General features: G+C 46.9%; 1 protein-coding gene across 9 annotated transcripts in view; it reads right to left on the bottom strand.

Annotated features, from left to right (window-relative positions):
• sulf1 (sulfatase 1) overlaps positions 1–13,454 on the bottom strand; it is a 63,508-nt gene that overhangs the window by 2,330 nt on the left and 47,724 nt on the right. For all 9 annotated transcript variants that reach the window (XM_086020294.1, XM_086020285.1, XM_086020291.1 and 6 more), the window contains 13 exons: positions 13,237–13,406; positions 8,896–9,046; positions 8,535–8,710; positions 8,330–8,458; positions 7,579–7,635; positions 6,437–6,563; positions 5,316–5,523; positions 4,873–5,222; positions 4,691–4,785; positions 4,304–4,375; positions 2,852–3,024; positions 2,599–2,741; positions 2,341–2,464 (listed from right to left, as the gene is read on the bottom strand). In XM_086020294.1, coding sequence (XP_085876420.1) covers positions 2,341–2,464; positions 2,599–2,741; positions 2,852–3,024; positions 4,304–4,375; positions 4,691–4,785; positions 4,873–5,222; positions 5,316–5,523; positions 6,437–6,563; positions 7,579–7,635; positions 8,330–8,458; positions 8,535–8,710; positions 8,896–9,046; positions 13,237–13,406 — 1,975 coding nt within the window. The remainder of the gene's footprint in view (positions 1–2,340; positions 2,465–2,598; positions 2,742–2,851; positions 3,025–4,303; positions 4,376–4,690; positions 4,786–4,872; positions 5,223–5,315; positions 5,524–6,436; positions 6,564–7,578; positions 7,636–8,329; positions 8,459–8,534; positions 8,711–8,895; positions 9,047–13,236; positions 13,407–13,454) is intronic.

The raw sequence follows: 13,454 nt of genomic DNA on the forward strand, positions 1-13,454 counted from the left end.
CATAACAATGCCTTTGATTTGTGTTTGTGTTGTCGTGAGACAGGACTGGTCGACTCACAGGAAGGAAAGGATTGGTCTCCTCTTTGAGCGCTTTCGGTGCTGCTGTCGCCTGGTAAGCGACAAACACACGTCAAATTGAGATTCTCGCCGTGGACGACATGGCGATGGCGATGATATGATCACGATGATTGCGGACATCGAAGGAATAGTTTGACATTTTGTTTTTGTTCTCCCGCGTTCCACGCTTGACCAATGCGAGTGACGGGGAGAAAACGGAGCGCCGCAGCCAAGTGGAGACTGCGGAGTCTTAATACCGCTTCACTCGGGCTAAGCTAATGTTAGCGTGTGTGTTTACTTGAGTCATTTCTAGCCACAAATCCTCATTGTGTTACAATGACAATCAACCAATTAGCGACCAAGAGAAAAATGGGGCGCTACAGCCAAGTGGAGACAGCGGAGGACATGGTACGTTAACTTAATGTATATTTTGGGTCATTTCTTATCATTAATCCTCAACCGTTGAAATGACACTCGACTGGTGAGCGATCATCATCACTCTGATTTTGACTGATTTGATCCAAAAGGAGAATGCAAGCAGCAAGAACAGAAAGCTGCAGCCAAGCGGAGACTGCGGAGTAAAATGTTTCAAATCGAGGAGAAAATGGGGCGATGCAGTTAAGTGGAGACCGCGGAGTTCATTAGCATGTGTGTTGTAATGACATGCGATCAATGAGCACCAACGGATAGATGCAGCCAAGCAGAGACTGCGGAGTCTAATATTTATAGCATCCACAGCAACTTATCATTAGCATGTGTGTTTATTTTGGTCATTTCAAATCTTGCATCCTCAAATTTTTTCCAAATTGATTGAATTTGAAATTCAACCAAATAGCAACCGACAAAAAATGGAGTGCTCCAGCCAAGTGGAGACTACGGAGCCCAGTGCTCACGTGTTATTGAGGATGAGCAAAAGTGTTACCGTTTTCAGGGTAAGCTAATGTTAGCACGTGTGTTTACTTTTGTCAGTTCAAGCCGCGTATCATCAAATCCTCAAATATGGACCGCTGCAGCCAAGAAGAGACTGCGGAGTCCAATAATTAGATACTGTTTAGTGTGCATTTTTTAAAAAAAAAAAAGTATTTTTAAACCATCCGTATGTCAAACTATCCCTGGAGGAGTGGAGGATGATGGTATGATGTCATGCATGTCATGTCATGGATGTGCACTACAATGGCCGACAAGACTGTGATCATGCGTTCCCCCAAAAGAGGTCAGGAGTGCTCGCTGCTCTGAAAAGAAAAACGACGGCAACGGACACCCGACGGGACGAACGAAGCTGCGTCAACGGGGGTGGGGGGGGGAGAAAAGTTCGCGTCAAACGTTAGCGCCTTCCCCATGCAGACTGGCAAACGTCATGGATGGATTAGTGCGAAGGAGAGGCCCATGCAGGTGTTAACGGAACCAGAGAAGAGGCACAAAGGAGAGAGAAAAAAAAAAAAAAAGCCACAGAAGAGAGAAAAATGTTTGGATACCTGTGTGGCTCATAGCTGCCTCCATCTTTACCTCCTGATCAGGAACATAAAAGCAATCCATTGTTAATCATCCGATTCAAAGGAGACGCAGACGGGAAAGAGATTCATTCGCACAGAACGGAGAGACGATCATGCGGGAAAAGAAGGAAGGGAAGTCACTGCTGTTCCCACCAGGGGGCAGTAGAATACAGGAATTCATTCATACCCATGTGAGTATTGCTATATTATCTGTCGACATGTTTTACACAAACGTTTTGTGTTCAAATGATAACCGCCATTACCAATGCTAGTTTTGTTAGCCCGCCTATAGAGTTTGGCATTGTGTGTTAGCATTGAGCTAACAGATTTCCCTGAGGCTAAGTTAAGTGGTTGTTCTTCAAAATGATATTTTCAACAGAAAAATCCAGATTAAAAGCCGCGATGTACGTTGCGAGAACGCCAAGTCCCCGGGACACACAGCGAGGCATCAACTCACTTCGGTTTTCACACCATTTCAGTGACTGAACGAGAAGAAAGAGTCAGGCACGCATCGAAGACGGAAGAGGAAGAAGGACGAGTGCGCGCGCGCGCGCGCGTGTGTGTGTGAAATCAAACATCAGAACACGCATCCACGAGCATCTCTGTGACCTCCACCCGCAACGTTGGCATTGGCCATCATTCCCAGTACAAACATGCGCCATGCCCATATGTGCGTCGTCCTTTTTGGAAACTCAACCCCGACGGGAGGGCGGAGGGTGGGGGGGTGGGGGTTTGGAATTAGCCGTCAGTGTCGTGGTCGTAGCGACCGCGCGGGTGAGTGCTGGCGTACCCGCGTCCGAGCCTTTGGGTCTGGGGTTGCACTGCTTGTAACCCTGGCAGCTCCTCATCTCCATCAGCTGGCCGTGAAGAGCGTTCAAGACGTCGCGATCCACCTCGTACACGCCGTTGGTCAGCTGACAAAAGCCGCACACGCTTGATTAGTTGTTATTGCGGAGAAAAAAAAAAAAAAAAAACGTTTCCCCTCTACCGAAAAAGCTCAAGATTCCCTTTATTAGAGGGAGGGTGTTGATAATTAGCGGTGTCCCACCTGGTAGGGATCGCTGTTGAGGTCAAAGTACTCCAGGAAGCCGGTGGAGAACTCGCAGAAGAGCGTGTTGTGCGTCTCGTTGATGGTCCTCAGGCACCAGTAGGTGTTGTTGTTGGAGCTGGTGCACGCGCAGAAGCCGCCCACTGCAAAGGCAGCCAAAAAAAAAAAAAAAAAACAAAAACAAAAAAACGTTGACGTGATTTCTACGGCGCAAGGCGAGAGACGATCACAGTAGCGCGTGTAGTTGGCATACGTGTCCAGAAGGGGGCGGTCTGCCAGTGGTCGTTGTTGTGCGTGAAGCAGGTGAGGCCCGGCAGGCTGCAGTCGTCGCCTTTCCTCAGGCGCTTCTTCTCCTTGCGCTCCTTTTTGCGGCGGCGGATCTCGTTGTACAGCTGGGACTTGCCGTCCTGATCGGGCGACGACTCCCTGAGTGGCAAAATATATATATTTTTTTTAAAAAGATATCGTCAACTTCAACAGGATGGAAATGATTACAGCCTTATCAGTGGTGTGAAGTAGTGAAAAATGAATGCTCGGGTACTGTGCTTAAGCAGATATTTTAAAAAGGAAAATCACGGCTCGGATTCAGAAAACAGGGCAGTCGTGATTGGTCGTTGTGAGCAGTTGCGATGTCATTTGCAGTCGACAGAAGACAAAATGGCCGCCCCCAGAAATGGCTAGAAAAACGAGTGGATTAAAAGTTATTCCACAAACGCAATATTTATCAGAATGCCGTGTTCCAACTTTTGGCTTGACTTCCGACTGACTGATTACAAATTTAAACACACCTGTGATGCTAAATAAAGGACACGCGCCGAATCATTAGCACAACTATGGTGTTTTCCATTATTATGTATTAGCATTATGCTAGTGGGGGCATTTCTAAGTCAAAGGTGTGTAGTTGTTTGAAATGCACAACTTGTAATTAGTTGGTACTTTTTTTGCTTTGACTTAGGCAGAGAATCTTTTACACAAGTATCTGTACTAGTACTCAAGTACAGAATGTGAGTACTTTTTCCACCTTTGGTCGTCGTCCATTCTCATTCCAGCCTAGCGAGTGCACAACAGCTGCTTCGCGTTGCCGTAATCCATTTCCAATGTCTCTGTTGCAAAGTTTTGTGTGAATCATCACGTCTTTGCATGCAACCTGATCAGTTCCAGACGCTCCCAAAAAAAAACAGCCCAATAATCGGCTTTGTCATTTTGACTTCTTATAATACTAAAATAACAGAACAAGGCTATGGATGATAGGCTTGTCTGTAAATTTATTAGTTGCCAACATGACACATTATTGTTATTTTTCCTGATTTCATGACGTTTTCCTTCCTCCATCACTTTTTGGTTTGTACTTGACACAAACGTGGCCCAATAAGTGTTTCTGCTTACAACGTCATCTGTTTTGCTGTTTTGCATTTGGTGACAGCTGGCGATCCAAAACTCCAAAGTGTGAGAAATTTGAGACCTCCACCTTATTAAAAATGTGACACAGTGGGAGATATTGGCTCCGTTTTAAGAACTTTTATGATACCATGTTTTAGTTGGTATGAAATATTTTTAACTTTTAGTACTTGAATTCAGGGGCATGCAGAAGGTGGGGCCAAAGGGGCGTGGCCCCGGCGATGAAGGCGCATCCCGTTGCCATTGATGAAAAGTTAGAAATTGTGACCGACTTTGAGACCGGATCCGTCATGAACTAAAAACTCACTTAAAAGGATGCAGTTGATTGTTCCTGTTCTTCAGCCTCTCGGCCTTGCTTCTGTCCCCTTTGCTGTAAAAACTGGCGGAACAAAAACACACACAATGTCACATGTTACCTTATTGCGGTGGCTTGCAGACACAAAACAACGCCATTGACATGCTCACAGTTAGCACGGATTGTTGCGGTTTGAGAAACAATGGATATTTCAACATCATAATATATATGACTCTCCTGGGCATATGTTCTTTATCGTCTACGAAGAATAACTAATATTACAGCATTCGACTTGAGTCACAGTAGTAGTAAGAAGAAAAAAGTTGCACTTTTCTTCTTTGTTTGTGTCTGCATGACTGTACAATATCGTGTCAAGGTGCGCCTTGAATTTTTTTGTACCTTTTCTTTCCACAGTCACACTCGTCTGGCCGCGTCCTCTTCAGATGACCTCGGACTTCACGCAGGTTTTTGATTTTGTCTTGAAGTGCTTCGATCTGCCGACATTTTTTTGGTGTTTTTTTTTGTTCAACAGCCATTTTGTGAAGCGTCCGTACTGCATAGTGCGCGTGGTGTAAACGCACCTCTTGGTCCACGTAGCTCTTGTGGTCTTTCCAGGCTCTGGACGACTGGTAGATTTCCCTCTCGCAGTGGACCGAGTCGTTCATCAGGATGTAACACTTGTGGGTGACCTTGAGGGACTTGGGGTACCCCACCGCGTTGGTGTCGTCCGCCAGCATCTCCTCGGAGCCGTCGTCCGAGCCCGAGTCGAAGTCCGGGTCGTCGTCGGCGGGCGGGCGGTGGCGCTTGGCGAGGGCGCGGCGGCGCACGGCGCTCCGATCGTCGGCCTGCAGGTCCACGTCGTAAATCTGCCCCTCGAATTCCACCGAGAGGGACCTGGTGGGCCGCGTGTGGACGAAACGCGGCCGATAACCTGCCAATACAGCGGCGGACTAAGTTTTACCCTGCGCAACTTTTGGGGGATTGACTGTAGTTTGTGGGTGATTTTTTAAACATTTATACTCACGGTGGCCAGAGGACGTCTGCCGGTGTGAGCGGCGTTCCATCCTGGAGGCTTTGTAGAGAGCGTCGGAGCAGTCGCAGGCCCTCTCCTGCGTGTCGTAGCTGCTGCGGGGCCTCAGGCTGCGGGCCCTCTTGCGGGGGCCCTCCTTGGAGCCGCCCTTGCACTTTTGGATCCTCCACTTGCCCGTGATCTCCTCCACGCAGTGCCATTTCTAGATGCATTCGTCAGGAGGAATGAAATCATCTCCTGGCACTCGCAAAAACAGCCCGACCACACAAAATGAAACGGCTGCGTCAGGGGAGGCCCCGTTTTTTGGTTTTGTTTTGTTTTGTTTTGTTTTCGCATGCCGATCGTACTCGCGGGTCGGGTCCGGTCCGCGCCAAAGTGCGTCAGCGTATAATTACACACCGACGCCCTCTCTCTCTCTCACGTCCTCTGTCTTTCTCTACAGGCGTGATGAAGTCAGTTCAGTGGAGGAATTAAAAAAAAAAAAAAAAAAAAAGCTACAGGATGAACAGAGACATCTGTAGTGTGGGAACGACAGCACAAACGCCAGAATGCAAAGGGCGATCGGGTTGCTCTTGGAAGACCCGGGTTTGGGGGTCTAACGAAAGGGCGAGGCGGGGATGAGAACAATCTGTTTTGCTTTATCCTTCCACCGAACCTTTGCGCCGGAGGTTCAGGAGAGCAGACAAAACGGGAAGAGGGAGGGGAGGGCGGGGATGAGATTGACTGCATTGACCTCGCACAGTTAAAGCTAAAGTTTTGAAATAAGGCAAAATAGCACTCTATAATAGTGTACTTTATAAAAAGAGACACGAAACAATTACATAGAATGCAAAGAATAAAACAATTTGTGCATCGCAATTTAATGCTGCAATTCAATTATTTGAGCTTCTCCTTCATTCGTGTGCTCACCTATCAATGCTAACCGTTAGCATGTCAATGTATTCATTATAAATTTTGCTTTTAGTCGGCTGATTATTCAGTTATCAGGATTGTATTCTGCCAAATATCAGAATCGGCATCTGCCTAAAAAATAAAAAAAGAATAAAAATCCCTTTTCTGGGGGTCGTAATCATAAACCGAGATTTTACTTAGAGGTGAACAAAGAGGTCAACTACCTGTCCCGGCTGCTCGCACGGCGTCTGAAACTCGGCTTGCTGGCACGTCTCCTTCACTTTCATGTACTTGGGCAGGCTGTTGGTGTGCTGGGTGCTGGCCGAGTCGTCCTTCTTCCTCAGGATCTTCCTGGAAGCAGCCGAAACATCATCGTCAGCGAACCCGACGCCATCCAGGTGGAGCTCAGTGCACATGAACAACTTTTGCTCCATATATATATTTCTCTGCTTCTCCACTCAGCCTTGACCTCAGCTTGGCATCATCCCCAGCGCCGCCGCCGCCGTCGCCACAGGACCTGGCCGAGGCTCCGCTCGGGCCCATGCCAACCAAACAACCCCCCACCCCCACCCCCTCTCTCTTCTCACCCCCCTTCCTCCGCTCCCTATGCCAGCCTGGGCCTCACACACCAGCCACAGACAGAGTGACGGCAACAAACCAGCAGCTGAACAACCTGCCCCTTTAAACCACGTCCGTCTGGCGCGCTTTAGGCTTCGCCGCTGATAACTAAATTACGAAGGTGAGTCTATTCCCTGCGCGTATCCCGTGACCAGTTAGTCAAGTCAAAAATATCGGTACGGGGAGCGGCGGCACGGGCCCGTGTGTGCGTGCAGATGTTTTGCTGGCAAACGAGTGGAGAAAAACAAAGCCAGAGCCAAGCCAGCCAATTTGGAAAAAGGACGGATAAGATATTAGGAGAATGAAGATGTCAGCCGGTGCCGTCTTTTTCCCATCGAATGTGTTTATCGCTGCCTGTGTGAGCTTGTGTTGTCCAAAGTGGTTGTTGGCTCGCGGGGAAAGTGCGGTGACAATCAGAATAAAAGGTGCCATTTCCATTTTGGTTGCTTAACTATGGCCATTCCCAGATTTGCTGTTTATTAGTCTTCAAACTAACGAATTGCCTTGTTAGCGTATTCCGTAACCTGTGATTTTCTCAAAATGTCCTGCTCTGGTTTCAAGTGAACGTTCCAAATTTGACGGCTACTTCTAAGGTCTCATAAATAATCTTGACCATCCCAGACACCTCACCTGGAAAAGCACGTTTGGGGTTGGCACGAGTGCTTATAGACATAATACGGCGTGCGATGATATGGATGTGGTGGAGGGGTTGGGGCGGGGGAGAAAGGAAGAAAAAGCTCCGGTTTACCCTCGCTCGACGAGGAATGTGTCCCTCCAGACTTTGGGTTTCCGGTTGGGTTTGAATCTAGGAAAACAAAAGCTTAAGTTAGTTCTTGCTATCAGATACAAAATGTAAGTCGTGCTGCTTACAAGCGTAAAAACATGAGTTCTTTTGCCATTACCCAAATTAAACGCACTAAATGATTACATGTTATCATTTAAAAAGTGCCTGACGTCATTGACGACTGGCGTGCCAATAAAACAAACAAACTGAACCGATTGCGACACTCTCCTCAAACTGACATCCTTGCAAAAATCTTTTTTTTTTTTTTCATCTCGCTTTTTATTTCTCTGCTTGTTTTTCCCGAATGCCACGAAGTAAACTGCGCGGGGTAGCGATTTTCCATTCCTCCCTTAATTGCTGCGGGTTGCTGCTGTCGAGAAACAAGAAATTGCACAGGAAATTGCAGCAGAGCGACCTCAAGCACGCCTCTCGCCGAGTGTCCTAATGGCTGACACAAAGCAGCCGCGGGCAGCAACGGCCATTTGGGACAAAAATCTTAAGTCGAGGCAGCACGCTGATGAAGTGGTTATTACGTCTGCCACACTGTTCTGGAGGTCAGGGTGTATACGGAAATAAATTACATGGAAACGCTTGAGAACAAACAGTTCTCAAAGGTTAAATGCATCAACTACAACTCTAGTGGTCTTAGGCAGTGATTCTTCTGCGTACCACAAGAGGGAGCTCAAGTCCCTCACTTATTTGTACCCATACAAACCTATTGCCGGTCCTTTCCTGCTCCAGTAGCTTAAGGATGGACTTTCCGTCCATGTCCGGGGGCGTGTCTAGCCCGGCAATGTGGAGGATGGTCGGCGCGAGGTCGATATTGAGCACCAGGTGAGGATTTCTGGAGTACAACAGTAATGACGTGACTCCATGCATATTTCAACAATCAACATTGACTTTTCTAGCGGTTCCCTTACACTGCGCCGGCCTCCACGTTGGGCCCTCTCAGGAAGAAGGGCACGCGGATGTCAAAGTCGTACGGCATGGACTTGCCTTTGACCAGCCCGAACTGGCCGATGTGGTAGCCGTGGTCGGCGGTGTAAATGATGTACGTGTTGTCCAGCTCGCCCGTCTCCTCCAGCATGTTGTAAACCTGCACACCAGCGTCAGACGGCATCGATGTTACTGACCGCTACACCAGAGATTGTCCAAATGTGGTACAAGCACTTAGAAGGCTTGATCCCCAACTCCAAACACACCCAGATCAGAATATTCATTCAGGGGAAATAAAAAAAAATAAAAAACTTCAATATCAGTCCAGAGGTGTTACTTCAGCACCTTTTGCACAGAGTCATCCACGGACATGAGTGTCTGCAGTCTCTTGCGGTGGAGGAAATTGGTGAACTCCATGTGGATGGGCCTCATGGGGCCCGTGTACTGCATGATCCAGTGCTTGTCCATGTTGGGGGCGTAGTTGTAACTGGGCGTGCTGGTGGCAAACCAACAGGAGAGTGAGTGCGGGAATACAGTCAACCAAAAAAAAACAAACAAAAAAAAATCGCCAGTAAATGATGACCGCCGAAATTTTTTTTGAACTCTTCAAAATGCCACATACAACCCCGGCTAAACTTAGCTCCTCCTCGATATACAAATCAGAGAGTTAAATGTATATGTAAAACAATCAAACATGTTGCCTTAAGAATGGCTTGCTAGCTTAATGCTAACAGAAAATGGAAAACACAAGCTAACACTTGGCATCGCAACTTGTTTGAACACAAACGGTCCAGCAACACACTTAGACTGATAATATAGCAATACTTACAGGCATATATTGTTTATCTTCTATGAAAAAGGCTAATATTGCAGCGTGGATGCGTTTACGAATAAGAAAATAAGGGACATGGATGAATTAGCAAATATTGCGAGGGATTGCTGTATATGACTCCCAAATGCAGCGTGCCCACGCTGCTAAGGCACTAAAACCCATGCGCATATTGTGAAAGATCCCTTTTGTACAAGTGTTTGCATGCGAGCCTGTGAGAGGCCGTCTGTGGCGGCTCGCTAACAGGTGCCGCGCTCGTCCGCCACGCTTGACAGGCGTCAATAGCGCCTGTGTTTGCCCAGGGAAAACGTCTTGATAGTGCTGTGCCAGCGCCCCTCTCCGGGACCGGCCTCTCGCACAGAGACCCGACTCTCCTCGCTACGTCGCCGAGCTCTTGGCCCGCCGGAGGAACCGCTTTTGAGGGCTGGCACGCGCTGGCGAAAAATAATAGTTCCTCTAAAGCGGCGTTTGCATCAACGTCTGGGCCCAGAGGGCTCAATCATTCACGGCCGTCTGAAAAATGAGCGAATAAACAGCAAGAGGGAGGGGGAGCATCGAGGGCTGCTGACAGACACGTCTCACCTGTCTGCGTCGCTACCGAGACCACGTTTAGTCTGTAAAACTGCAAAACATGTTGCATTGAATGCATCAAGCGGAGCGAGGCAAACAATGGAGGGGACTGCCTTTTTTTTTTTACACCAGGAAAAAAAATGGGAGGTGACCGCTAACATTAGCATTGTTGTTCAAAACATACAGTAATGACATAAGTCAACAGAATGTGGAGAAATTGAACTGTTTTTGTTTTGCTTCACTACAATGGACATTGTGCTTGCCCCTCGTGGTTTCCGCGGCAACAATAACAACCAACTCAGAACCAATCGTTCTTCAGAGGATAAAGAATATATGTATGCGATTAGCGTTATACGCTAATAACATAAATGCCCAACTCATTTTTTTTGCCAGAGTTCGATTTTTGCAGGAACTGACTTTCCATAGTCCAACGCAGTCTTTCTTTGTCTCACACAAAAGCGATAGTACAATATCGGAGAGTGAGAAACGAACAAGATCGAAAACAACTCTAATCCCAACCTACTACTACTATCCTACCTATCATTGATTGGCGGAATTTATTGTGAATTCAAACGTCGCATTGCTTTAATGACATCATTGTTTTTGGACCGTCCTTTCTAGCGCCACCTATGCAAATGTAGTCAACATCAGGCTGCAGAAACCTTTTGTTCCTGGAACTAATGTACCAAGATAGAACTAAACGTTCCTGCTACTGCTGCTGCACGAACACGGTTTCTATTTTCCCTGCAAATCAAGCGGCCCACATTCCACTCACGGGAGCCTAAATGAAGAGCCGCTACGAGAGCCGCGTTACTTTTGTGAGCAAGCGTGAACTCTTCACCCGCGCAACCGGGCGCTCTAATAAGCCCCAACAAAAGGCACCTGTCTTTGGTCGCTAAAGTTGCGGTGGAATCGGGGACTGCGGAGGTCACACCTGCCACTTGGATAACACGAAGGCTTATTTCTTGAAGTGTTGGATTGCAACAGGAAGATCTTCTCAAATTAAAAAGAAAAAAAAAAAAAAAAAAAAAGGGGGTGGGATTACTGACATTCCCTTGAGCAACACTTAAACGCTATGTCCTTACACTGTTGGGAAAACCACATCCACAGCGGTTAAACCTAAAAGAATGTTAATCGCATTAATAAAACACATCCCCGGCAAGCGTAGCCGTCTAAAGTACAGACGGCGCTTATGATTTACGAGGACGACTCCACCTACTGCTGCCACCTCGGCTCTTGATGCATCGGGAGTTATGGCTGCTTAATGGCGTTTTATTGCCAGAGAAAGCCTCTTCTCACGACAACCTGTTGCCCTCAACCTCAAAACACAAACAAACATGGTGAAATACGTGGATTATATTTACGACGAGCATTTTGTGGCTTCAATGTGTGTGGCCGATTTTTTTTTTTTCTTACACTTTGATGCATGATAAGACAAAGATAATGACATTCAAGCATTCCCCGCCTCCCCCACCAAAAAAATCCGCCAATTTTTGAAGATTTTTCTCTCTGCTGTCAAGTGAAATAAATACTAAAGGACAAAGTATTGCAAAACAGTCAAATTTCTGCCTGTAATCCATATCTTCTATTCTAATCTAATTTTATATCTTATCTAAATTTTCAAAATTTTACTCACGCCAAATATCGGAATTGGCATGGACCGCAAAAAATCCATATCATTTTGTCCCCGATAATCATGCTGCCAAAAAACGTAGTAAAATAGTCCAACTGTTAAGATAGAATACATAACTTAATAAATCTTCTAAAGTCTAAAAAGCTTTCTAAACGATGACTTGACTGTGATCTCGTCTGTATCTAACCAAAGAAGGAAGCGCTAAGCCATCGAGAACGCGTAACCTCCACCAAAACATCACACGCACAATCCCCCTTTGGTCATCTGGGGGAGTGGTGGGGAGCTAAAAATAAATGAATAATGCCACAAAGGGTGTTCTCCACAGCACACAATGCATTCCTCTGGTCCCCGGGATGCGCGGGGAGAGAGAAAGTACTGATTGATATGGACAGGGTCAGGAAGTCCCATGTGAGGGGAGGGCAGAGAACTAAGAAAGAAACTTGGAAAAACAGAGGGAGGGAGGGATGGAGGGGATGAATGGAGCGACAGAGCCGTAGAGCAAACAGGCGGGAGGGAATGTTAAGTGGGCTAAAAGACGGTGAGGGTGAAAGCGGGACGCTGGGAAAGTGACGGGAGAAACTTTTCGGATGCAGCCTGGGAGCGTGTTAAAGGGACCCGAAGGGAGGCGGGAGGCCAATGTGAGCCGCTGATTTTGACTTCCCACTCGCAGAGTCTCTCAAGTGTCATGGCAACCCGCCATCACTGGGAAACGAGGGGAGCGCCGCCGCGGAAAGTGCCCGAGCGTTAGCATGTTATCGCTGTCAGGTTGAGGGAAGCACAGCGAGCCAACACATATTTGCGGTTCGGCAGACTTTTGCCGGGGTACCTATCCTTTGTGATTTTGCTAAAAAAAAAAAAAAAAACACATTCACTGTTTTTGTGCTGGGACCAAAGTCATGTTTCATATTAAAACATTGGACAAAAATAAGGCACAAGCAAATACATTCCAGACATTCTGTTGCAGCAATTTTGAGGCCTCTCTGGGTAAAAGGGACTTTTGTTGTGATGACAGGAGAGGAGATTAGATGAATAGATGGATAGATGTATAGATAGATAGATAGATGGATAGAACACACAGAGACAGATGAGATGGATGAATGGATTGCTAGCAAAGAGCTGAATAGCTAGATAGCTCATTTAGATAATAGCTCGACAGATAGCTAACATTTATAGAGACAGACAGATAAATAGCTATCTAAGATACATGAATAGATAGATAGATAGTTTAGACAAACATATAGAGGGACAGACAGATAGGCAAGAGCTATAAATAGCTAGTTAGCTAAGACAGATGAATAGCTAGCTAGCCAGCTCGCTCAGACAGACAAAATCACCAACTGCAATTTTCTTGCCATGGTTCACTTCAGTTGCGTTCGGCCGCATTGTGCCTAACGTGTACATGCGACGACGACTCCTCCACTTCCGCTGACAACCCAGGCTAAACCTAGCTCCTGCCCAACTACCAAGATTGACTTTCACTTGAGATGTCTGACTTCAACATACTTCCAATTACTATATTCATTTTATGGCATATTCAGCTGCTTCAGAAAGAGTGCAAAACCTGAAATGAAGTCGGCGGATAGCTCAGAGAAAATAGTCAACAAAAGTACCACTGGCACAGCCCTTTTGGACTTTCTGGTGGTACAACACTCACATGTGCTGGGAGGCGTTGGGGAAAAACTCGGCGTACTGCGGCGCCGAGTCTTCTGGGCCGTGGGGGGCGGCGTGGCTGATGACCATCATGACTGGACGGTGCGGGTACAACCTCTTGGACATGCGGAAGAAGTTGACGCTGTCGTTGGTGATCAGGTCGGTGAAGTAGTCCTGAAAGAGAAACCAGGAAAAGAGAGTTACATCTAACCATGCTACTAT

This window comes from Filicampus tigris, chromosome 21 (assembly GCF_054856515.1).
Source record: "Filicampus tigris isolate MCC_2025a chromosome 21, RoL_Ftig_1.0, whole genome shotgun sequence".
In the NCBI taxonomy this organism is placed as follows: domain Eukaryota; kingdom Metazoa; phylum Chordata; class Actinopteri; order Syngnathiformes; family Syngnathidae; genus Filicampus; species Filicampus tigris.